This window comes from Carassius carassius, chromosome 12 (genome assembly GCF_963082965.1).
Source record: "Carassius carassius chromosome 12, fCarCar2.1, whole genome shotgun sequence".
Classification (NCBI taxonomy): Eukaryota; Metazoa; Chordata; class Actinopteri; order Cypriniformes; family Cyprinidae; genus Carassius; species Carassius carassius.
Window position 1 is genome coordinate 2,564,817 of NC_081766.1, and position 27,555 is coordinate 2,592,371.

A 27,555-nucleotide genomic window follows, 5' to 3' on the forward strand; every position below is an offset into this window, starting at 1 on the left:
ATTCTTAGTGCGTCTGTCCTCCTCTGCAGTCACTAGATCAGGTTACCGTGTTCCATGCAGCTCTTTCACATGCCATCCAACGTGTGTGTGTGTGGGTTCACTTAGATACACTTTGGGGACAAATTTGTCTTCAGAAGTGAGCTAAATCTAACAAACCTTCCTTTTGGCCATATTTGGCGATGAACCCATTAGATGCAAAAAAAAAAAAAAAAGTAAACAATGTTGATTTTAAAATTTCCTTTTGGAGTGTAGTGTGGGATTGGATTAGTTTATAGTAATCATTACTAGGCTTGAATAATAAATTATTGTATGTCCTATTTTAAATGGCAAAGAAATTGGAATACAATATATTTTTTTGTATTTTAGAATACAAAATAGAAGATTTTTAACAGTCCTGTTGCGGCGCAGACACGGTGTCAGCATAGTTCGTCAGTACAGTCAGTAATGTAGCAGATTGAAAAGCTAATATCTTTCTACAGTAGGGCTGGGACAACGCGTCGAGGTCATCGATGATGTCGACGCAAAAAATACGTCGACGCAAAATATGCGCATCGATTCGTCGACCTGTTTTTATTTCTCTAAAAAACGTTTGCAAAACGTTTACCTTATATGCGCTTAATATACGCGATGGCCGGATCAACATTCTGTCCCACGTTATATAACCAATCCAGGGGTTTTTCTGCATTGATCTTTTTTTTTTGGCGGCTGTCAAAGCCTTATTTGATCGGTGAGTGACAGTGACAGGGCGCGTACGAGAGAGAGCCCCGGCTGCGTGCGCACTCACAGTCTTCAAACAACACGAGCGCTTCTTGCTCTCTCCCTCCCTTGTGCATATTAATCAAAATCATTAAACACGATAGAAAAAGGGCGAAACACCAAAGTTTCACGTGCGCTCGCGCACTCACAGTCTTCAAACTACACGAGCGCTTCTTGCTCTCTCCCTCCCTTGTGCATATTAACCAAAATCATTAGACACGATAGAAAAAGGGCGGAACGCCAAAGTTTCACGTGGAGCATTCTGAGATTTTTTTTCTCCATGACAGGCTGCTGGCTCCAACTGTTAATTTTTTTTTTTTTTTTTTTGTAAAAGCACTCTCTGTATTAGCTTAAAGCCCTCAAGTTTACATTTACATACTGTATTCTTTCAATTGCTCTAAACAAGTATTTTTGGGGTGACCTTTTTTATTGAATACTAGACATCAAGTTGTTGTTATTTTCATCTGAAAGAAGAACTTTTTTTCAGTAAGCTAGGTCCTATGTGTTCAGTAAGCTTGTTTCAGTAAGCTATGTGTTTTCAAGGTTTTATTGAATGCTATCTCTATACAAGTGCAAAGTAATGCATTCTTAGTCTTTTATTTTGTAATTTTAAGAGCAATAAACATATATTGCAATGTTAAGGAATTTATGTTTTTTTTTCATTCAGATATGTAAATCAACATGTATAAATTGTTAGTAGTCAATTAATGGGGAGATAATCGAAATCAAATCGGTCTGAAAAATTAATCGTTAGATTAATCGATGCATCGAAAAAAATAATCGCTAGATTAATCGTTTAAAAAATAATCGTTTATCCCAGCCCTATTCTACAGTCCAATAGATGGCAGTGGCTTGAGTCTGTTGAATGGTCATTTAACACTACGTTGTCACATAGTTGGAAATGTTCAATGCTAAGTAAATAAACAATAATGTTACCATCTTTTACTCTCACAATGAGCTTATAATATTCATATATATTATAATATGCTTCATTAGTAGAGCCCTTTGATTTCCGAAATGCAGAAAACATGGACGGATATTCATAAAAACGGAATTTACCATATAATGAAAAATTGGTCTTATTTTTTATTAACAGGTCAGTACACACACACACACACATATATATACAGTACTGTGCAAAAGTCTTAGGCCACTAGTATTTTCATTAACAAAATGGTTTTAAGTGTCAGTAGTAAATATCAGTTTACATTTCCAAACATTATTTTTGCTATTAATTGTAATAATCCAGTGAGAGTTTTGTTTGCACAAGAAGTCTGACAACAGTCAGTGCTCCACACAGAGATCTGATCTCACATCATCCAGTCTGTCTGAAGAAACAGAGACCGAATAAATCCAGATGAACTGTGGCAATGTCTCCAAGAGTGCACCTAGGACAAAAGCTTTTTTTTAATGCATAGTGTGGTCACACCAAATGTTGATTTTAACTTAGTTAATAGAAGTTCATTAATAAAATCTATTTATGGCATTATTTTTGACTGCATCATCACGTTACAGCATTTGTGCACAAGTGCCTAAAACTTTGCACAATTCTGCAGCTTAGCAGGTTATATATATGTCTACATATAAAGAGTATCGGCCGATATATTGGTAGCGCTCCTTTTTTTTTTTTTTACTCCCTAATATTGGAATCGACACTGGCCCACAAATCCCATATCGTCAGGCTCTAGTTTTAATGAGTGAGTCATTTAGGAGTACTCAATTCAATACATTTCTAGTTTATTTGTATAGCGCTTCTTACGATACAAATCATTGCAAAGCAACATAACAGAAAATTTAGTTTTTACAATATTTAGTAGTAGCTTATCAGTGGTGACTGTCAGTTTATGTGCATATGGAAGACATTTTCTGAAAAATGTATTAAAGATGTAGTCAAACAGACGATGAACACTATTCATAGCAGTTATTATATGATGCAATCACACTTTTGAGTACTGAATGGAGATCTTTAGAACCTTGCTGGAATGCCTTTAAATTGCATGATTTTATTAAATTTTTTTTAATTATCAAGGCTTACAAACAGATGCAAATGATAAACCTTTTGTGACTGTGGCAGTGGCCCGACTGGGCAAGTGACAAATCCGTCACCTGTCCTTTCACGCTGGCCATTGGGCAGTCCTTATTGTCGAGGCCTGATAAGTATTGCTGTTTCGCACAATTTTGCGCTGCAGATATTCAAAGCACTTGAAGTAGAATGATTGCGTCTTTTTATTACATAAAGCTTTAGTATCTCTGCTGGATTCTTTACTCCTGATTTTTATTGGTAGCAGCTGTCCGTGACTCACACACGAGACTTCTAAGAGCTTGTCATCTCAAAAACATCAGTTCTTTGCCGTTTCAGATGGCTTCAGCAAAGTCTTGCCACTTTCTCTTCCGCTGTATGGTTATGCCGAGACTGCAGTGCGTGTTTAGTATGAGCAGAAAGATTTAGCACAACACCAACTCAGTCAGATTACGACATGCTGCTGTTAAACCTTTTTTCACTCTATAACACTTTCCATCACTCGGACTGCATCACCAAGCAGATGTTTAGCACACAAATGTGCCATCTGAACTCTGTCATGACACTTCCTCCATGAAACACAGAGCATATCGAGCTATAATGCTGTCTGTTGTACACTTCTAACCTATGTGGTGTCCATTTGTTTTCCTTCAGTTTTCCTCTGTTCTGTATTATGTGTAAACCTTGTGCTTACTGTATCAGACAGTAGCTTAAAAATCTATTATGTCCTGTCGCAGTAAAAGGAAAATTCTGTGTAACACCAGCATTTCATTTGTAGTGTAATTTGTTCGAATCATGGCTTTACACTTATAAACATACTGCAGTGGCAGTACTACGGTACAGGGTTTGTATACAATGCTACTTTCAGATACACCAGGATTGCAGTATTAATATACCTAGATATTTACATGGTGAATATGATAAAACTGCCCAAAAAATTTAATACTAAAAGGTACATATAGACCCATGCAGAATCTGCAGTCTGCTCAGATTTTTGGGGAATATCTGTATTATGTGGGATTGTGTTAATATTTATAAGATCGTCAATCTGATCTGTTTATTTTGAGCTTGCAGTACATGGGAGATTTACTTAATGGTATTTTTTTTAATAATAAATAAAACTTAAATGGCTAGTTTTTGATCTGTATTTGTATATGTTTAATACATTCTAATATAGACGTCATTTTGAGTGTCATAATTATATCTTATAATGTTTTTACAAACTAAAAGTCATAACTGGCGAAAAACTTGTCATAATTATGACTTGGCATGTGATTTATTTTTATTTATGATTTGCATGTATTAATATTTTTTAAAAATTCTAAGCCATAATTATGACAAAAGTTGATTTTATTGGTCCTAATTTTACTGTCATAATTATTACTCAATTTATTAAACTAAATGCATATAAATTCAGAAATATGACAAAAATCCAATGCTTTTTTTGGTCATAGTTTTGACTTATAATTATGATTTAATGTTATAATTTTGAGTTTTTCTGTCATTTATTACTTACATACATACAAAAATACATGCAAATAAAGTCATAAATATGACAAAGTAGTTTTTTTTTCTGATTTAGTAGTAAGTCAATCTCATAATTTTGTATTTTCTCACTTTTCAATCTGAAAGGTTTTGCTTTGTGTCGGCTTTAAAATGTCACACAGCAGGCGCATGGCATGAATGAAATTTATTATCGTACTACTGTCTGTACATTAACAAATACGATTCGAGTTTCATGAATCCTCAATGTAAATAAATGAACCATTTTGAAGAGATATTTCCAGTTCTGAATACATGTGTTCCATTGTCAGCATTGCCTCTGTAGGCACTTTTATTTTTTAGAGCAACAGTTTGAAGTGAATCTTTCTGAGCAAGTTAGTTAACATTACTTAAACCATGTGTTTATACCTAGATACTTGAAGAATAACACATCCAGTTTAATGCCCCAGACATCTGAAGGAGACAATATTGCTCTCTGGAGTACTGAGTCCTGTTATTGAATGAATACATTTTAATAATATATATCATTAATAATATATTTATTATGTGTTTTATAAAGCAATTAAGCAGGTAGGGAGCTGTTTATAACATGCCAATTTTTTTTTTTTTTTTTTTTTTTTTTTGGTGTAAGTGTAATTTATTCTGAAGCAATAGTTTTATCAGGGCTCTATCAGGTCTTACTTTCATCAGCATATTTGTTATTTGTCTTAAATTGATTTCTAGGACACTTTTAAACTTTATGAAGTGCGATATTTTCTTAACCTTATTAAATGTACTTGTCGTCATTTCACATATTCTTAAATTTTATGGTTGTTACCATTCAATGAAATCAGTTTCAACAAACTCATCTTTGCACTGCAGAGGAAACACCGAAGCTGTATCAAAAGTGCCATTTAGATGTGTTTACTAAGACTTTTTAATGAAGATAAGAGGTTGCATGAATGCATTTACACAGTAAAACTGCAAATGCATAAATAATGTTGTAAGATTAATGCCACTTTTTTTTTTTACACACAAATATTAAATGTTTGGAAGATGCAATGATATTTTAAAATATGAAAACAAAGCATCAATAGGTGGCAAGTCACTGTCTTAATGAGTGAGTCTTTGATTCAGCGGATTCGTTCAAACGTCTGATTCATTTAATAAATGAAGCAAGTGACTGTCTTTATGAATGCCTCATTGAATCATTGACCTGATTTGCTCAAAAGTACTGAATCATTCAGTTACAAAACACTGTTGTGTGTTGCTCAGAGGTGTGTGACTCTTCTGCTGTGGCTTTGCTTAGAACTATTTTCTTTTGGTTTTTTTTTTGTTTGTGTGCAGTTGCACTTATTAGTCAGACAGATGCAACTTGATACTGTCCATACATTATTAGTTTTACAGTTATCAGTCACCGTTTACACTGAAAGTAGTAAAATCAGAGTAATTCTCCAAAAAGTTTCGGTGCTTTCCTAGTTATTGTTTGTGACTGACATTTTAATCAGATTACTTCTCCAGTCAGGCAAGTAAAATTCTCTTTAACGTCAAGCCCTGCACCCATTGTGATTGGGATTTTCCAGCCCATCATGTTCTTTTTGTCTGTCAGAATGTTCTTACAAATTTAAAGAAAAAGTTCAGCCAAAAATTACAATTGTTATCATTTGGTCAGCTTTTATGTCATTCCAAACCTGTATGTTTTGCCTTTTTATGAGATATTATGATATTATAAGATATAAATTCTTTTAATTTTGATTATATTGTTTTTGTGAACGATGAAAGTCTGCGTGGTTTAAAACATTAGGTATGTTTACATGCACAAATTTTCATCTGAAATGTTCTGTTTATATGTACTCTTAACATTGCAATCTTAAGGTGTCATAAATGTGATGAGAAACTAGTGGCGTTTAAGCATTTGAATTATTTTTTTCCTATTGATCGGATTGTTTCAGGTCTTCACCATTACTTTAAGTCGGATTGAAGTTTCAGTGGGATCGAGATAAATCAGATGTATGTAAACATTTACTTAAAAGCTTTTCAATCTGATTTAGCCATCAATCAAATTGCTAATGGATTGTTTCGTTGCATGTAAACATAGCTACTAATTCCCCATTGACTTTTATAGTATAGACAAAAGAGAGGTTTTCTTTTGTGTTCCATAGAAGAAATATTCAAAATAGTGCATATTGAAATATTTAATCTTGAAAAATATTGAATTATGAAGTTATTTGAACACAAAAGCTTCAAAGCTCTGCAATTTTATTTTTGTACGTTGTTGCATTGCAAAAATGTTAGACCACAAGTTTTATTATTATTATTATATTTTTTTTATATATATATATAAATTCAATTAATATGCTCTTTAGTTGGGAGTATTTTTAAGAGAGTTTTTATGATTGATAATTTTATGATTTGTATGTAGTTTTATTTTTTAAAACATTCTAAGTCATAATTATGGCATAAAAAGTAAAAATGATGACAAGTAGTTTTGTTTTTTACATTTTGACTGCCATAATTGTGACTTCGATTGGATTAAAATACATAAAAATAAAGTTGTAATTATGACAGTCAAAATTATTGCATAGTTATTTTTTACAATTTTCATTCATAATTAAGACTTTTTATGACTTAAGATTTAATGATTTATATGTATTTGTATTTTTAACGCTTTAAAATTCATAATTATGACATTTGATTTTTGTTAGTTCTTGCATTGAGAAATGTGTCAGACAGTAACTTCTAATGCAATGCAAGAACATGTGCCTGCAATAGGAGCTGTAGCAGACATTAGCATAAACTGTGATCTGCTACGATCAGTTCTTACTTTCCAGTCAGTTACTCTTATGGTGGAGAAAGAGCTCGAAGAGGCTCTTGCTGAAATAGTTAGACACGTTTGCATCTGCAAATTGGTTTCTGGCTTTAATGTTCCCGACCACCAAGAGAGTAGCATGATTCCCTCTGCTCTGATTTGTCTTTTGTGTCTTGATTCCTGCCAGGCGTTGTGACTCAGTGTTTCTCCATTCAGAGAATATCTGGCCGTTGGTAAATAGTTTACCTCTGAAGATTTGATTGCAGTTTCCTGTTGTTTGTTTAGCGCTGTGCTGCTGGATTACGTTTGTGTGTTTAACTGCAGCATTTTCTGCTTGTCCTTTTGCTATACTGTAGATGTTTTTATACAAACTGAATTACACTATTTATTACACATTTCATGATTTGATCAAAATTTGAGCTTGCTATTCGATTCAATTCCAAACTTCATTCCTTTTGATTTAATATCATTAGCATTTATCGTGTACAGTATGTCAGGTTTTTCTCAAGAAAAATGTAATTCTCTGAACTAATGCTGTAAAATAAACAGGGAATAATGACATATTACTATAATATTAAAGATTAAAATTCAACAACTGATTTGCATGCAAACATTCAAATTGCACAGAAGACTGTTTTAATAATATAGTTATGTCTTTACAGCATTTTGTGTTTTTAGTACATTAAGTAACATTAAGTAAAAAAAAGTGGCTGTAATAAAAACTATTTTTCATGATGGATTTATTCAAACATGCAGTAAATATTAAAGAACAAGCAAAGTACAATAATAAATATTAAAAATAGTGCTTATATTTATTAAAAATCTAGCTAACTTTCAAGCTATGGACACTGAAGGCCTTTTCTGTGATAAATGTGACAATGTCACATGGTTTCCAAGCTGTTTTATTAATGTTTTTCATGGTTGAAACACTGATTAAGACATGATAAATTTCATTAAGTTGAACTGAATTTTCTTCTGATGTTAATTCGTGCTTATTTCATACTATAATTAGTATTAAAGAGGACTGGATGACTGGTTCATGTGCCGCTTGAACTGAGGCGGCTATAGCTAGGGCTGCATGATTGACAATCATAACTGTCGATTATTCCTTTGAAATTGTATTTGCGATTATTAATTACGACTATCACAATTTACATTGAATGATGTTTATGCCATTGTTTGATGCAACGTATTTTTATATGAAAATAAACAAGCTGAAAACACTAACTGAAAAACCTTTAGTGCTTTTCTATGGTATTAAGCCTCAAATGTCAATTATGCATCAAATTGGTTTCTTCTTTTAAAGGGTAACTAAACCCCTGGTCAGAGCCTGACTCCACCCACTGGCAATATTTGAAAAATGCTGAAAAGTGGGCAGAGCACAGCGGAGATAGAGGGGATGAACCGAGGGCGGGGCTGAGCGGGTGGGGCGTGAACCTGAGACCCGCAGTGACGGATTGATTGACAGCTGCTGTCAGAGTCGCTAAAATGGAGAGTGGCTGTAGTGACGCTAGTAGCTTTGCAACAGAGCGTTCATTTGAAGTAAAGGACTTTTCTCCCCCACCTTCACCTGAAGTAGAGGATGTCGAGGTGTCTGGCCTGAGCCATATCATTTCGAGCCGCTGGCTCAAACTGCGTGGAGAAGCCCATTTCCACCTCCATTGCTTTGGAGAAGCAATCCCGCGTAGAATGCAGTTTGCACAATCCAGCTCTAGGCGGGAACTCGCGGTCTTCCAGGCCAAGTGCATGAAACCACTGGCGCCTAATTTTAAAGTATGCTGTTATTTTGTAAACTCAACTTTTATTTTGACGGGCTTCTGTAAGAAACTAGCAGAAGCTAATGAAGTGACTCTTAGAGCAGCTGGGGATGAAATTTGTGTATTCATATCATCATAACGAGATGACAGTGGCTGAAAACACTGAGCGTCATCTGCGATTGTATAAACAAAACATTCATTCATTCATTCATTCATTCATTCATTCATTCATTAATTGCGGAAATTATGGCGCCTTTACACGTGAAGTCAAATACTAACTCAGATTTTAAGTATTACTGTACAATTTTACCTGAGCATTGCGAACCACGCATATTGCTTTGTTCTTGGTTCTTATCAACAGTTTCTTCGCCATGATGAGCGCTGAATGAGTGACGGGCTTTTTGGTGTAACCGTGCGCAAATCTAGTGGAGAAGACTAATGAAAAGATTCGCATTAATCAGATCTTCTTTTAAATGTTTGCTGAAATAAATACCAGAAAAGATGGCTTTTGAGAATCGATATCGAATCGCATCATTAAAAAAAAAAAAAAAAAAAAAAAACTATTAATCGAAAAATCGTTTTTTTTATTTGTGCCCAGCCCTACATTTTAGCATGTAAACTCACAGGCACAGAAACAGAGCAGATTTAAAGAGAAATCTAATGTGCAAAAACACATCCAAAAACAAAAAATCCACAATTCACAAGCGTGTACCATGGATGTCGCACAGAGCATTCATTATTCCATATATTTATTAATTGTGGCATCCCCATGTGTATATTGGTGATCCTTAAATTAATGTTTCCCTCTAAATAAGTGGACATCATTTGGTCATTAAGGGTGCACTGTAAGACCTTTTATATTTATAATATAATATTATAATATAAGTAATGTGAAAAATTATGCTATATTAAATCAGATTCAGGTCGCTATAGAATGCAACTCAAATGATAAAATGGTCTAAAAGGGACTAAAATATCAGCACTGATGCATCAATAACATGCCATTTGTGATGTTGATGAGAGGATGTCTGCATGTAAGGTACGAAACACCATTTTTAATTATTAAAATGTTAATATTGGCTAAATCAAAAAGGCATGAACTTCTGAGAACATGTTTCTGTCCTGAAACTTGCATTGGTTTGAATGGGTTGGTTTAAAAGGGTGATTTGAATTTTGTTCTTTTTTTTTTTAAAGCTCAATAGTCCGGTTGTAACTTGTTTGTGAGAGTGAAACTTCAGAGAGGGTGGATTATTGGGTTTAAGAGGCTGTGCAGCAGGGTTTTAACGCTGGCACAGCGAGCACAGGAAATCTTGTGGTGTAGTTGTAACACACTTTTGTCCCACACTGATGATGCACGGACAGCGCAGCTCTTTTCTCCTCACCGCCTCCTGTTTCTCAGCGGGAGTGACTCAGCTGGTTTTTACTCCGTCCCGCTGGGTGTCAGGTGTCGTGGAAATGTTCTTTCCCATGAGCCTCTGCTCTGAGTCATCTGCTCGAGTCTGTCGGGGAAGGTATTGTTGATGTCTGTGGGTCTCTGCTGATTTGCCTTTCATCCAGAAGAGACCCGGCTGCCAACGTCAGACGCTCTCTAATGGCCTATTTTCTTGTTTGTTGCTCTGAGAAAATGCTGAATAAAATGTAAAGCAGAAACTCAAGGCCTTGTGTTCGGCTGCTGGGTGGTGTGAAGCTTGTTTTGATGTGTAAACAACTCTTTATTGTTTTGGCTCTTAATTGTGTTGATGCAAAATGAATGCAGATACATGGTTTACAGTAGCCATAAAGCATGAGAGCATTTGATCAATCAAATATGTCTTCAACACACTAATAACATGCAAAACAGAGTGTGTCATGTATTTTTTGGCCCGTAGCTTTAGAGTCTCTCTTAAGAGTTTCTCTGGTGGCACGAATAAGATGTTGCCAAGTCGTGTGTGTGTTTTTGTCATTTTTTTCATCATCTAGTTCCTGAGATTTATAACTTTTAGTGTCTTAAGGGAACACATTGATTCTTGTTCCATTAGCATTGATCATGTGCAAAATATTTTGTTAAATTTTATTTGGATTTGTTTTAAACCTCTATAGATACTGTTCTTCCAGTGTTCACACTAAAGCTCAGATCTGTAATCGTACATGCTTCAAATAAAGTAGAAAACACAAAATTATACCTATATATATTTTTTCTTGTATACAAAGTCTGAATGTATATAGAGCATGTGCTAAATATTATGCATGGTATTTAATGGTGACTAACAGTGTTTGCTGTATTTTATTTTACTTTGTTTTCCCAGTGTCCACGCTAAAGCTCCAATCTGGAATTGTATGTGCCTCAAATAAATTAGAAAATAAAGAAAAGTGCTAATTTTTCCTACTTTTGAATCTTAGCATTGAAAACACACACACACATGATTATAATTAAGTCTATTTAATTTGCTTCCAGTATATGATGCTGATTATTTAAAAAAAAACTCAAACATTTGCCTGACATTTTTATGGTTTCCAGTTAAATGTTTCATTATTGTTTATGTTTTTCAAGTTCTCTTATGATTCAAATGCTTGTGTTTCAGGCCCATGATGAAATCTGTGAGCCGTAGCTGCCACAGCTAGTCAGATGATGCACCATGGCCAAACCGGGATCGGACCGAGATGGAGCCATGGTGGAGAAGACAGCGGGGAAGAAGGTGAGCGGGATCATTCCTCAAGGCTTAGTTACACGCAACATCTTCTGGCTGCTAGTATAGTATTCCTTTTAATATCATATACTGTCTCATTCTTTCTCTCAGAGTAAAGAGAAAATCTCTCCGTTTGCCAAAACTCCGAAGTTGGATCGGAGTGAAATCCTGGGGAAAGAGGGGAAGTCAAAGTCTTCCATGAAACGGAAGCTGTCCTTCACCGTCAGTCCGCCCCAGAACGAGGAGCGGGACTCGGACACGGGTCAGTTTAACATTCACTCCGAAAGGTCTAGTAGCTAGTGTCTGTGTCTCACTGCTGCCCTCTGCAGGTCACGTTTAAGACCTGTTTTTATCACACAAGCTGTACTAGAGGGTTTTTACAAGGGTGTTATGAAACTGTTAAGCCAGCCTTGGGTCTCATTCAAAAACACAATAGCTTTGCCTCAAAAAGGAGAGCAGAAGATCACGAGGAAATAATGAGAAATATATTGTCATTATTTCACATGGAGACTAAAATCTGCTCTGGACTAAAATTAGGGCTGAACGATGTGACCAAAATTAATATACAATATGTTACAATATATTTTTACATTTCGGTTGATACTATATTACTCTGATATGATCGTTTTAAATAAAAGCCTCAAAAACTTCCAGGAATGCCCACAACGGATGTCTGTACATACAAACTTCTGAGAAATTAATTTTTCAAGCAGCACAATAAAAATAAATAGTATTCACCTTTTATTTGTATTTGGCCTTCATACAAACAAGAAATGTGAAATCGCAACCAAATAAACATAAGACTCTCAGACTCACCTTATAATATTAATATCTTTAACTTTAAACTATAATATAGGCTGCTTATTCTTATAAATTGAAATAATCACCGTATGTTATATTTTATGATTGTCCAGCTCTAAATTTTACTACGGTCTACTAAAATATCTACTGTTGATTTATATAAGAAAATATTACTATGAATATTGCTATGCTAAGTCGAATAAGAATATAAGAATAGGCAGCTTAGAATATTAAAACTACTACATATAATATAATAGGGCTGGTGATATGATGCTTTACACTGAGCGATAATTTAACTGTGTCAAGCAATATTTAACTGTTTATAATGCTGGATATATATATATATATATATATATATATCCAGCATTATAAACAGTATATATATATATATATATATATATATATATATATAGTGCACTATTTACATGTAAAAACAACAAAGAAAGTTTAATGCAAAATTACAAGCAGGACATTTCAGAATTTAGAAATGTCATTCAGAATTTGTTTTTAATTAAATGTAAAACATTTTTTTTTTGGCTCCTGTGTTTTTATAATGTGATATTTTTGTCAGATTTGTTTGAACAATCTGAATTTTTGCTTTGCAAAAAAAATATAATTTGATGGAGTACTTTTAATTTGTAAAATATTTAATTGACTGGATTATACAAAAATAGGCATTGCAACAAATATTTAAACACATTGTTTAAAATAACTATAATTGTGATTTTATATGAAAACATCTCAAAATATATAACATTTTTGTTATACAGCCTACCCTAAAAAAGTTACTATTTTTGTATTATTTTTTACTATCATATACTATATTTTAAGTGATCTTTTATTCTACATATTTCCAACATAATTACGTAATTTTGTGTGCTTTTGCTTTTTATAAATATTTCTATATAGCTTTATTTTAATTTCCGTTGTTTTTTTTTTTGTGTGTGTAGTCCTGCAACTTAAACTTATTTCAGTTAGCAGCCAAGGAAACAAGTTTCGAAGTTTTTTTTTCTATTATTATCATTATTTATATATTGTTCTAATAATATGTAATTTATTTCAGTAACCGTAATAGTTTTAGTTAGTTATATAACATTAACAACATTAAACAAAATAAATATTGTAGCTCCTCAGAAGTTTGTTGTAAAGAGATAATTTGGACTTTTATGTCTCACTGTCTTGATGGTATTGGATAGATTCAGGTTTATGATGTCATCTGTGGCTCTTAATATTCATCCCGGAGTCTTTGAATCCTGTGCTGTGATTTGTCAATTGAGTGAGGGGCGGAGCCTGTGGGTGTAATCAGTGCTCTGCTCTCCCGTCCACCCCTTTTCCCTTCCACCTCTCGAACCCTGAACCCCCTTCCTTCCCCCCTCCTCCCACCTCTCTGCTTTTGCACTATAGATGACTCTGACCACGGACAGTCAAGCGATGCGTGGGGAGAGAGATTACTTCCTCCCTGCAGGATATATGCAGGTAACTGCCTCTGCTCAAGTCGCCAGTGGCCGCAAGCAGTCCGAGACGCATCACGGGTTCATTTGTTCATCTGTCTCCACCTGAGCCTCCGTCCGTATCAGAGCACTGGCTAAAACAAATATAATTCCCGTTAGGATACACTAACCGCTACCGCATGACTTTATCTGTCTTCTAGCCTTTTTGCATCACTCTCAGAGAGACCGTCGACTTTTGATTACATAATTTTTCTGCAGGGATTTGATGTCTCGTGCATCTCGCTCTCCGTCGATTCGTTTCAAGGTAGCACACATACTGACACTTTCTTGGTTTATCCGCTGCATATGTTTTAATCGCATGCATTTCAGTAGCGCGCAAAGACTCCTGGGAAACAGCGATAGATGGGTAATGCATGTGTCTGCCAGGAATGAGAGTTTCTGTTTTTTCCTACGTTTTCGGGAAATGGGATGCATGAATGCAAGAGGAGAGCTGTGCTCATGCGCTGTTCATCATTTTGCTTTTCCGCTGCAGACAAAGATGGTCCGGAGAAGAAGAAAGTTAAGAAGGAGTCAGGGGCTAAGAAGTCGACCCCTGTGAACATTTTATTCGGCTACCCTTTATCAGAACGAAAGCAGATGGCACTGGTCATGCAGATGACGGCGAGAGACAACAGTCCAGGTAGAAACGATGAACACCAAATGCTGCTGCTTTTTTTTTTTCACCTGCTCTGTTTTTCTGACATAAAATCAGGTGGTTTTACACTGAAGTAAAAGTTGTCACTGGTTTTCTTTTGTAGATCATCTGTATCTCTTTAATTTTATTTCTTCATGTTTAAAAGCCAATATTTGTTCAGATATAATTGAGTGTATACAAGTTTTCAGTATTTATTATTATTTTGCGTCATTCCTTCAACAATGTTGATTCAGTATTATTTATATACTGTTATATTAAGCATTATTATTTTAAATTAGCCTTTTTTTTCTGTAAAATGTATATTTAAAATGTTTTAATTAAAATTTTAGTATAATTTAATAATTTTGTTTTTATAATTTTCCGTTTTTTAATATGTTTTTTTATTATTACTGTTTTAGTTTGTTTGTCAGTTTTAGTAATTTTTGTACTTCAACTAATTTTGTTTTAATTAGCTGCCAAGGTGGCATTTCTAATTTTCATTTTAATTTTCATATTTTTTATTTTATTTTATTTCCGCTTTATTTCATTTATTTCATAAATTTCAATACATTTCATAAAGGCATAAATTTAATTTAATTTTAATTTAATTTCAATTAATGAAAATAATTTTTAATAGGTTTTAATACTTTTCTCATTCTTATACATTTCTGTTTTTGAATTTGTATTTATCTTTACTTTGATTAATTTTTTTATGTTTAATTTTTTATTTCATTTTTAAGTTTTCATCTGATATTTCTATATTTTTTCATCCCAGCTTTTTCTACATTTTTCATGCCTTTTGTCATTTTTAATGAGTTTTTTATATTTCTATTTTGATTCGTTTTTTTTAATTAATTTTGGTGTTAAGTTTTTGTTTACGTTAGTTGCCAAAACAACATTTCTCATTTTCATTAAAGTTTTCAAGGTTAAGCAATTTGAATCTAATATTTGTGTTTTATTTAATTTCAGCATTATTTCAATTCGTTTTAATTAGTGGTCTTAGTTAATTATAATAGCATTCTCTCTAGTTTATTTATAATCAGCTACGATGTGACCTGTTTGTTATCGGAGCGTTCACTTTTTTCGTTTTGTAGTATATTCAGGTCAGATCGACAGTTGAGATAAACCGTATGACCTTGACATTCTGGTGAATCGGTTTGTAATCTCAGATACCACACCGAGCCACCCCTCTCAATCTCCGGCAGTGCAGAAGAAGATCGCTAGCAGCTCGTCCTCACGACAGAAGGACAAAGTGAACAAACGAAATGAGAGAGGAGAGACACCTCTGCATATGGCCGCCATAAGAGGAGACGTCAAGCAGGTGAAGGAACTCATTGAGCTTGGAGCAGATGTAAACGTCAAAGATTTTGCAGGTGAGACTGTGTTTTATGCACATTTACAGGATCACATCACCCGTCAACAAACTGTCTGTAGTTTACTTTCATGTTTTATGCAATAAAATATCTATAAAAATAAAAATCTTTTATAATTTGATTGCTTTGAACCGTTATAAAATATAATAGTCACAGCTGGTATTGTTGCTACTGTAAAACCATGAATTAATATTTGAAGTTAAATATTTAAAGAGGATGGTGGCTAATAAGTTACCACACTTGATTTCTAGTAAGAGTAACTTTAGTTATAAGGTGTTTTGCCAGATGCAATTAACATGGTCAATTTTGAGTGTAAATGGTGGTTTCACCATTATTAACTTGCATGTTTATTAAAAGCAAGTTTTAACACGGTAAAGCCTGAAATATAAAGTAATAGTCAGAAAGTAGTTCACTGAACATTTAGACAAAACAGAGACAGAAATCCTAAAGTTTTTTTGCATGTTTTTTGAATATCATATTTGATACATCAGTCTTTTATGGCTCATATAGTATGATATAGTGACAATACGGAGCTGATTTAATAAAATGGATATAAATATCACTTGTCACAGATATCTCCCAATAACATATCTTAGTAAGATGAAATTTCAATGATTAGTTTTTTGATAAAAGCTCTGTAGTTTCAAAACATATGCTATGCAATACAGTGATGATTGAGAGATTCAGAACAAAATAAGGATGTTTCCAAAAATAATTATAATCAAGTAAATATAAGTTTCTTCCAGCATGTGCTAATCTTAAAATATATAATTAACAATATAATATTTTTACGTTAACTTTATAACATCAGTTTCACAGCAAAAGGACCCGTGAATCACATGCTGAAGGTTTTGTATAATTATACTAAAAGGCCTATTATTTGCTAAAAAAAAAAAAAAAAGTGTAAACTTTCAGTCAAGTGTTAGAAGGCATGGAGGAGATTGTGTGCAACAACAAAGATCATGTAGATGATTTAGAAACCTTAGAAATTTGCTTAAATTGGGTTAAACCGTTTCCAGTTTTCCTTCCAGATGTAGGATCTCTTGCGCTCATGTTGGTTTGTTCTGTTCTTCAGGTTGGACGCCTCTCCATGAAGCTTGTAACCTTGGTTACTATGATGTGGCGAAGGTTCTGATTGGTGCAGGAGCGGAAGTGAACACGCAGGGATTGGACGATGACACTCCGCTTCATGACGCCTCCAGCAGCGGACACAAAGATGTGAGTTTTTACTTTAAATTATGACATTTATAGCTAGTGTTTGATCTATATGTATTTTTTAAGAGATGATACTGATGTTTGAGTGAATTTTTTTTAAATTTAAGTAAATTTGAGTTGGAGCAGATATTAAAGGAAACAAGTGTCTAACATACATGTCAGCGCCTTTGATACTGTTTAAAAAGCATCCCAGAATGCAACTCGTTAAGTTGGTTGAGCATGCATGTATGTAGTTATTAGAGTGTCCAAACTAATTTAATGGCAACAAATTTAATGCACACTTAACTTGCGTAATAACAAAAATATTTTATTTTCATTATTTTCATTAGGCATCACTGAGAATCTTTAATTTATTTTTTCCGATCTTTTCTGCCATATGCATAAACTGACAGTCACCACTGATAAGCTACTACTAAATATTGTAGAAACATAATTTTCTGTAAAGTTGCTTTGCAAAAGTGCTATACAAATAAACTTGAATTTAATTGTATTTTAGAGTACAGTTTTATTTTTAAACGGCAGTGAACACATTTATTGACTGGTGACGATACTTTCAAAGTAGCCAAATATCCATTGCAAGAACCTGTGGTAATTGTAAAATCTTTCAGATAAACTGACTCACGTTTGTACATTGTTTCTTTCATGTTTCGCCAAACCTTCATAGATTGTGAAGCTGCTTTTGCGTCATGGAGGCAATGCCTTCCAGGCCAACAAGAGAGGAGAGAGACCAGTTGATGTTGCTGACTCTCAGGAGCTTGAGCACTTACTCAAGGGAGAGATCCCACTCTCTGAAGCAGAAGAGAGCTTTTCAGGTATGGAGACAGTTGGCAGGAGATTTGCCAGAGCTATTGGTACTGGCATTTCTTTTTACACATTTCTCTCTCTTTTTTTGGTGTTAAATACAAGCTCCGTTAACATTTACAGCATGTTGTCAGACATGCTGATTAATCTCTCATGCAGAGTCCAAGTCAAGTCAAATCCATTTTCTTATTAGTTTTCTGCATTCTGTGTAGGTTTTACATAAACATTTTTTTATATGTATTTTGGAGATGCTTTTATCCAAAGCAACTTGCATTGCATTCAAGCAATTAAAAAATATTTTCAGCTCATAATTCCTTGGGAATCAAACCCATGACCTTGCTCTTGCTGGTGCCATGCTCTAGTGTTTTAATTTCTTATATTTTTTTTTAAAGAATGTTTATGAAGTTTAACTTGCATTTAAAGGTAAAGTTTTTATATTTCTGTAAATGCTCACTCAATAGGAAATTTGTCTCGGTGTCTGACTTTAAAAGTCACAACATTTATCAAAACGTTGTAATATTTACATACTTTTTCTCTTTGTAGACTTAAAGAACTGAGTCCAAGTCAAATCTCAAGTAACTTTCTTTTGCATGCTGTTAATTACCTCACACAATAATGTGATATCTTTCACTTTATAAAGGAATTTAATAGATGAAAAAATGTTAGTTGAGCCTTTGGAATAGTAGGTACTAGTTCTGATTATGTGCCACATGCATTAATCTCTATGCAACCCCATCTTTAAATTAGTTAAAATTTGATATCATAGCGTATTATTAATCCCCTTTTTTCTATTATTTTGTATGCCACAGAATCAGAGGACCCACCTTCAGTAAATCCATCCAGTGTAGACGAGAACATGGAGTACTCTGATGCTGAAAAAGACTCTGACAGTAAATCTACTACAGTGAAGGCCTCATCATCCATGTCAGGGCTGGATGAATACGAGTTTAAGGATGAGGAAGAGGAGGAGGACCTCAGTAAGGCACTTAATGACCGACACATCCTACGGCGAGAGCTTCGGCAAAAGGAGAAGGAGGAGAAGGAAAGGAACCACTATGCTTCCAAACAAGGCACCAAAAGTGACCAGTCGACGCCGATGTGCAAGTCGAAAAAAACAAAGGCATCTCGCATCTACTGCAGTTCAGACAGTTCGAGCGATGAAGCAGAGGTGCAGACAGAAAGAAGGACCTCGCCCACCAGGTTGGTCAGTGTGGATGGTCACAAAACGGATGGTAGATCGAAGAAAGAAAGCTTGAATTCGACGCCAGTGGAACAGAAAGAAAAAGGTAAACAGAAGAAAAAAAACAAGAGCCAAAGCAAAAACAAGGAGAACCAGGAAGTCCGAGAAGAATGGAAAGAGAACAGCAAGTCCCTTCTGTTTTCCTCGGCAACTGTGTCTGACAATTCTGACAAGAGCGTCAGGGAAGAGGACTCTTTCAAAATGTCATTCAGTACAAAGGATGACACATCGGTCCACCTCTTTCACCTGTCTGTAGTCAAGTCCCCAAAGCTGAACCACAGCCAAACTGAAAAGCAGACAACTCCACTTAAACAGGAAAACGCTAAGACTTGTGTTTCTATAGCTGATGGATCCTGTCCAGGGGAAGGCGTCAAATACAACCACTACACAGAGTCTGACTTCTGCACAGAAGGTTCTAGTAGTAAGAGCTGCAAGCACAAGGAAAAGAGCAAACATCACCACAAAGAGCTTAACTTGGATGGAGATGACGGCAGTTGCAGTCCTTTCAAAGACAGTAGTCTAAGCAACAGTATGGACAGTTCTGAGGCTGTCTTCAGGAAGACTGACAAAGATGGGAAAGTTGTGAAAAAGCACAAGCTGAAACACAAGGAGAAGGAAAAGTATAGGAAAGAGTATGAGGCCGAGAGGAATCGCCATCGTCAAAAAGAGCCACGCAAGGATGGACATAGGAACATGGAGTTTGATCGAGAGTTCTGGAAAGAGAACTTCTTCAAAAGTGATGAAAATGAAGAACTCACAGGCAAATGTGAGATGCCTGCTGGTGGATCTCCTCCGAAATCCTCAGACTCATCGCCTGTTAAAGAGGAAAGAGGGGTGTCAAAAGACAAACATTCAAGCAGTAGCAGCATGAAGGACAGAAGGCCAAAAGAGGAGAGAGAAAAGGAGAAGTCCATTAAAAAAGAGAAAAAAGATGTGCCCCTTAAAGAGGAGCGGGGAAAGGACGGAAAAGGAGATGAAGTTGATGAGGGTTTTGGCTCTGGCCGAATTCCTGACAGCTCACTGCATAGTTCAGGAGTGAAAGAAGAAGTAGATGATAAACCGGTCACTGGCAATTCAGCTGACCAAGATCAACTGGAGTCTCCAGAGAAGAACTCTCGAGAGAAAAATGATAAGCAATCTCCAACAAAGGATCGGGAGTCTGAAAAGCCTGATAAGAAACATGTAGATAAAGATAAGAAAGTAAAATCTGAGCATTTAGCTGATAAGCCTGAATCTCACCTCTCTACGGATCGGTGGAAAGAAAAGGAAAAATTGACAAATATTTCACATTCATCCAATGATAAGAGCCATAAAGAGGCTGAGAAGCTCAAAGCAATGTCTCTAATGAAAAAGCAAGAAGAGAGCAAGAAGAATAAGGACAAGCTTGATAAAAGAGCTGAGAAAGAGCACTCTTCTGGTGACCACAGAGACAAAGATAAAACAAGTTCTGAAAAGAAAGGCAAAGTCACTGAGAAAACCACTGACCGCAGTAAAGAAAAAGAACGGGACAAAGATTCTGACAAGAGGAAAAAGGAGAAATCAAAAGAGACCACCCTCTCTTCCTCATCCAACTCCAGTCTAAAGTTGTTATTGGAAGAGAAGAAAGGCTATGTTTGTGAGAACAACAAGGTTGTTTCATCTAAATCAAAAGAAGAGGCAACCAAGCCTCTAGAGAAAGACAGAGATAGAAGAGAGAGGGACCGGGAGTCTGAAAGGCATCGAGACCGTGAGCGGGACCGACACAAGGAAAAGGACAAAGATCGATCCCAGCTGAACAGGGATGCCAAAATTAGCAAGCCGAAACTAAGTGAAGTGGACTCCAAAACAAAGGTAGCCCCTACTCTAAAGGATACTAGACCCAAAGAAAAGAGGTTGGTGAACGACGACCTCATGAAGACCAGCTTTGAGCGCATGCTCAGTCTCAAGGACCAGGAAATTGAACAGTGGCACAGGAAGCACTTAGAGAAAATAAAGCAGAAGGAACGTGAGCGACTGAAGCAGCGTCCAGGAATTGACCCTGGGAAACAAAAAAACAAGGAAAAAAATAAAACGACCTCTTCGTCTGGTGATCCTTGTCTAACCAAGGAACTAACTCGGTCAAAGAGCTCAGAAGCACCAGATGGGCAGCGCCCCTTAAAAGATGCCTCCAGTGGAAGAACACTCTCGCTAGATGTGAAATCCTTCGGGAAGAATGGACCCGTCATAGAAAACAATCTCAATCGGTCTCCAAGACCAGAGAGTGAAAAATCTGGTCTTATGTCAAGATCAGTATCCATGATCTCTGTGGCAAGTTCAGAAGATTCCTGTCATGCAACCACACTGACACCTAGACCAACTGAATTTGATTCTGACATGAATATGGAACCTTCAGAACCTCAGCCTCCTTTCCTGCAGTCTTCCTTCATTGTACAGTCCTCCAGATCACCTACTGTTCAAGATAAAGATACCAGCAGTCTTCCCGAAGCGGCTCTCTGCAATCGAACACCACTATCAAGCAGACATGCATCCCCATGCTTAAGGGCTATTCTGGATGAAGAAGCCAAGGTGCAACCAGCTGAAACTAGACTGACCGAAGAGTCTCAGATAATCATTACTGCACCACAGCCAAACAGTGAACAAACTGCGGTTCATGAAACTGAGATTAGCGTGCCCCCTGTTCAGGAGACTCAGAGCAGTCAAAGTCTTACTAGTGCTCTTCCAGAAAGTGAAAATGTGACTAGCAATGAAGGTGAAGGCATTACTCCCGGTTGTCAAGTTCAACCTTCAACACACTTGCAAGAGTCTAGTGCTAAAAACCTAGGTAACCTCACACAGGCTAACAATGTGTTTCAGACCACTTTGCAAGAGCAGAGCAGTTCTTGCAAAACTAGTAGTCAAGTAGAGCATGCAAGTCTTGGTCAGCTTGACATCGCTTGTGCCGGAATGATGGAGGCATCAAACAAGGAGTCGTCACTAGGTGTTTCATCAGAAGTTGCATCATTTCAGTCTTCTCACACACAAAATTCTTCTGACAACTGTGCACCTGTCTGTTCTAGTAGCCAGCAATGGGAAACTGGCGCTTTTACCAGTAGCGAACAGACATTGACAGCAGACTCTGATTTGAGGCCAGAGCAAAGAGAAAAAACCTTGGTTGTTTTTGAGAACAAAGTGGACAAGAGTGGGGAAAGCATCAGCAAAACAGATTGCACTCCTAGTACATCTATTGGTTCAAGTATATCCAGCTCTGAAGAAACTACTAAACCACTGCAGAGAACAACCAGTGTCCATGAGGATATAGAAAAGGGTGATGTAAGAGTGCAAGATGAAAGTACCTCAAGGTTCTCCAGTGAGTCATTAGTTAAAGTTGATGCTCAACCGGAGAAACATGAGCAAGGCCTTTATAAAGCTTCAGAAATAAACATGTCTCTCTGCAGCAGTCCAGAAACAATCCCTGAGGAGCCCATGGAGGTATCTGAAGATGTTTCAGACAAGAACCGAATCACAGAAACGGATGGGGGTAAGGTGTTATCCTTAGAAGAAGGTGAATCAACCCAAGCTCTATCTGAAAGTGAAGCTGATGTAGACACATCAGACCAGCTTGCTGTTGAGGAAAAGCCTATGAAATCAGACCTTCAGGCTAGTGTAGAACAGGGTCAAAGCAGTGCTGCTGTCCAGCCTGATCATCAGGCAGATCCTCCCAGTAGTGCGACCTCAGGAAGTTCCTCCCCGATATCGTTCGTGGAGAGAGATTCCGATTCATCTGGGGCCAGAGCCAAAGTCCGACTCCTTGAAGAAGAAGCTGACATTCAGGTGACCCATCCAAGGAAAAGAAAGATGCCTAGGGTTTCTCCAACGGGCCAAGTGAACCTTATGGCTCAGCAGGTCAAAGAAAAGACGCAGCAGTCTTTAGCTTCAATTGTAGATGCGCTTAAGCTTGAAGAGATCCAGCCATACCAGACAGAGAGAGCAAACCCATATTATGAATACTTACACATTCGCAAGAAGATCGAGGAGAAGAGGAAAGTACTTTGTAGTGTCATTCCTCAAGCTCCTCAGTACTACGATGAGTATGTGACATTTAATGGGTCCTATCTGCTGGATGGAAACCCTCTCAGCAAGCTCTGCATCCCAATGGTAAGCTTGCATTCTGTGAAAGTATTGATTGCAACTCAAATTAAAATGCTAAAATCTGAAGTCTATGTTTTTGTAGATCACGCCACCTCCCTCACTACCTGAACCACTGAAGGAGATGTTCAAACAGCAAGAGGTGGTGCGGATGAAACTAAGACTGCAGCACAGCATCGAAAGGGTAAATAAAACCGAGAATGTGTACTGTATTTATTGATCATCAATCTCTAGACAAGGGTTTTCTTGAACTGACGGGCAATGGACCCCTAGGGGTTCATGATAGAACTGCCGGGGTTTTTGAGAGAAAATGTGTAAATAATAAATAAACGACTATTTTTTTAAACAAAAAAAGCTAAATGTTATAATGATAATAAATTACCATGCTAAATAAAATAAAAAATTAATACATTTTAAATAAATGCAGTTTAATTATAATTTTATTTTTAAATAATATAAAAAATGAAAGAATTAAATAATGTTGATAATAATTATAATCATTTTACATGTTATTATATTTTTCATAATATTTAGATTTGGGAATCTTTTACAGATATGTAGTTTCTAAATGGTAACGTAAATTATATACGAGTATAATGTTTAAAAAAGTGCTCGCGCTGATATATATAAGTATAATGTTACAAAAGTGTCAATTTTTGAGCCTGCTTAATTCTATAATTATTTTTAAAAGCATCTACATTCATATGCAGAAACAGAGAAATATTATTTGGTTTTATGTTATTTATTTGTTTTTTTAGCTTTAGCTTTCTGCATTTTGGTTGCAATAAAGATTACTTAAAATGACTGAGGTGTTTTGCTCTTCCAGGAAAAGCTGATTGTATCCAATGAGCAGGAGGTTTTGAGAGTTCATTACCGTGCTGCAAGAACACTAGCCAATCAGACGCTTCCATTCAGTGCCTGCACAGTCCTATTGGATGCTGAAGTATACAACATGCCCCAGGACGTCCAGGTAAATGGCCACATTATTAGGACATTATTTGAAATTAATGAATATAAATTATTTTCTCCAGTCAACATCAAGTCAATGGAGCTTAGCTTGTTTTCATTCTGGAACGTTCTTTAATACCTCAGAAAATCAGCTTTGCAACATATGGTTAATGTTTATTAATGTCTTTTTTACATTTCAGGGTGATGATGGGAAGACCTCTGTCAGAGATCGGTTCAATGCAAGGCAGTTTATGTCTTGGCTTCAGGATGTAGACGACAAGTTTGACAAGTTGAAGGTACAAAAGGAAATAAATATAGAAAATGGAATGCATCAAGCAACTAGCATCTGTAGAAATGTCATGGTACATCGGCCCCAAAAAGTATTTGGACACATTAGCCACACTTAAACACAATAAAGTTATAGCAACAGATCAGGGTTTCTGCTGGTTTTATGAAGATGAAATTGTGTCCTTTTTAAGATGAAGTAAAGAAAATGTAATAAATGGAATGGAATGTGGTCTCTAAATGTAAATGTCTTGCAATGTAAATAAATATGCAAAAAATTGCTTAAACTTGAATTGCTAACTCCTAACCTCTGGAATATAGAAACAACTGCAAAAAAAGTGTTGTTCTTCCTCAGTCCTTTTGTATAAATATTCTTAAATCAATATACATTGTATTGATAAGCAAAATGACATAAAATAAAAATGATAAAAAGGAAGTGAGTTTATGATTAAAGCAAGAACAAATGTCTCAGAAAAATAAACTTAATATAAAGGGAAAATTTTAAGTTTCCCCCATTGACAGATGTTTGTGCTTGCTTTAAGCATAAATGCACTTAATTTTGCTCAGTTTCTCAGAAGACAAGACTTCATATGTTCAGCCTGCATCTCAAGTAAATGTATCTTGATTTAAGGATGTTTATATATTTGTATTAAAAAGCAAAACAAATTTTAGACTTCCTGCACCTATTTAAGAACACATTAGGCCTTGATTTGTGGAAGGGTAAATTAATACTTAAGACCCTTTTAAGATGCTGTTTTTTCAAAATTTAATTTTATTTTAAATAAAGATACCTACTGTAATATATTGAGCTCGCATGCCACTTTGATGTTTTGTTGTCTAATGCAATGATGTTCTTACGCAAGTGTGACTTAAGTGAAGTTCTGTCTCTGTATGACTGATTTGAATCTCTGTTTTCCCGCAGACGTGTCTCTTGATGCGTCAGCAGCATGAAGCAGCAGCGCTAAACGCCGTTCAGCGTCTCGAGTGGCAGCTGAAGCTGCAGGAATTAGATCCCGCCACTAACAAATCTACCAGCATTTTTGAGATTTCCGAATTCTACATCCCCCTCGTAGAGGTCAACGATGACTTTGACCTGACGCCGATATGAAACACCATTGAGATACAGAGATGACGATTTTAATAGCTGTCAGATCATGACGAGACGTGAACGTAGGGCGAAAACACACAAAGCACTTGATTTGGAGGTGTGTGCTTGTGTGTTTGTGTGTCATGGTGCACGTCATTGACCGGACACTTTCTAATAAAAGAAGTAAAACAGAGAAAAACAACACAAACGAGTGCTGCACTTCCAGGCTAGCTGTCATCATTGGTTCAGTCTGTGTTCGCTGTTCTAGTTCTGGTTTCCGGTCCAAACGCACTTCACCATGTGAGCGCCAGATTGGCTCTGACAGACTGCAGGCCTAATCTAAAATGCACTTAACCCTGAGGTCTACCATCCAGAACGGTAGACCTCTGATCGACAGAGGAGCAACGGAAAACCCAGCCTCCGGAGGGTGAAGACCACCATCGGAAAGCGCGTGAGAGATTATCCTCCTCTGTTGAGAAAGAGATCTCAATCGAACATGTTTCTACTGTGGGTGTTTATAGATTATGTATAGACTGTGCTCCTAATTTTTTTAACTTATTTTATACATACTGATTGTGCATTTGTAAATAGCCATGTAATTATTGTTTTTAACTTGTAAAAAAGGAAAGAGGATGGAAAACTTTAAGTAATAAATATTTAGATTGTAAACTTTTTGTGTAATGTTTAATGGACCAAAGTTGTTTTTACATTGAAGTTCTTCTTTGTTGTTGTTGTTGTTGTTGGCGTTCGCTTAACTCTTTAAGCATGTGTTTTGAAATGCTTTTTGTTTTATTTTATTTTTTTTATTCCTCTTTTATCCCTTTGACATTCATCAAATCCGATGTTTTTTGACTTGTGATTTCTATAATGTGCATGCTTTCGCAAGTTCGTCTCTTCTGAAAAGTTGTACCGTGGTGAGGTTTACTGAAGTGGTCCTTGTTCTTTTCTGCCATTGTTGTATCTGTTGGTAACATCCACTTCCTGTGTGTTGTCCCTTGTGTCTCGCGCACATTTAAAAAAATGTTGTGGTTTCTCGATAGGAAAAAATACCTTTACTTTTACAGTTTTAATGTGAGATCACAACAAAGCCTATTTTTTACAACGTAATGCCTTTTAAGCAATGGTTCTAAAAATGTCTATTTTAATATTTACTTGTTACATGAGGATGTACATATTTGTAATATATAATTGAATAAATTTTATTGGTTGTGAAGTCTGTTTTGCCTTTTCTTTAAAAATGTCTTAGTTTATTTAAATATCTAAACAGCATTCCCACTATTATGGACATGGAAATATTAGTCTATTAAATCTTAAAAGTCATGGAATTTACAAGTGAATATTAATGTTACTTTGCATAAATGCTCAAAGCGAAATTCTCAATTAAAATGTTTCAAAATCCAGACTTTTTGGACACATTTATATCTAACTTTTTGAGTACGGATGTTTATGCATGCATATAAAACTGAATTATTATTTTTCATTATTTGTGTGTGTGGGTGTGCGTGCGTGTGTGTGTGTTTGTGTGTGTGTCCAGCAGATGGCAGAGTGGACGGATTGAACTTCAATTAAATTATTAAATTAAATTAATCAACATCAAAACTATCCTAAAAAGATAATTTAGTTTAATCTTTATCTGTTTGAGTGTATGAATATTGCATTGTTTTGGAGCTATAATTTATATGCATATATTAATATATAATAATACGAATTCTTATTTAAGCGAATAATAAAACTTTTTTTATAATTCTTGTCATTTAAATTATAATTTTATTACTTATAAATAATAATAATATATTGGATAGTTAATAGTGATTGACCCACCAAACTTTCAGTTAGCAGTACACATTTTTAACAACTATGATGCATGTGCTTTTGTTGAGCCGTTATGAAACCTTTAATAATTTGGCAGGTCCTTTTATTCAAAACGACTTACATATTGAGAAAAAAATCCTTACAGTTTATCATAAGGAGACAACTATTAGCAAATGAGTAATCTGCGCGCCTCTTCCTGCTGAGATCAGAGTTCATTGGGCAGCGATACGTAAATCTGCGACTGTGATTGGCTGAAACCCACCAGCGCTGGGAAA

General features: G+C 35.6%; 1 protein-coding gene across 2 annotated transcripts in view; it reads left to right on the forward strand.

Annotated features, from left to right (window-relative positions):
* LOC132154460 (ankyrin repeat domain-containing protein 12-like) overlaps positions 1-26,681 on the forward strand; it is a 50,423-nt gene extending 23,742 nt beyond the window's left edge. Inside the window, exons 2-13 of one of the 2 annotated variants that reach the window (XM_059563023.1) lie at positions 11,386-11,499; positions 11,602-11,752; positions 13,696-13,767; positions 14,275-14,421; positions 15,585-15,788; positions 16,864-17,006; positions 17,668-17,815; positions 18,614-23,157; positions 23,234-23,332; positions 23,975-24,118; positions 24,297-24,392; positions 25,304-26,681. In XM_059563023.1, coding sequence (XP_059419006.1) covers positions 11,440-11,499; positions 11,602-11,752; positions 13,696-13,767; positions 14,275-14,421; positions 15,585-15,788; positions 16,864-17,006; positions 17,668-17,815; positions 18,614-23,157; positions 23,234-23,332; positions 23,975-24,118; positions 24,297-24,392; positions 25,304-25,489 — 5,994 coding nt within the window. In that variant the 5' untranslated portion in view covers positions 11,386-11,439 and the 3' untranslated portion in view covers positions 25,490-26,681. The remainder of the gene's footprint in view (positions 1-11,385; positions 11,500-11,601; positions 11,753-13,695; positions 13,768-14,274; positions 14,422-15,584; positions 15,789-16,863; positions 17,007-17,667; positions 17,816-18,613; positions 23,158-23,233; positions 23,333-23,974; positions 24,119-24,296; positions 24,393-25,303) is intronic. The other variant, XM_059563024.1, reaches the window with a different exon arrangement.
* Positions 26,682-27,555: the final 874 nt, after the last annotated feature.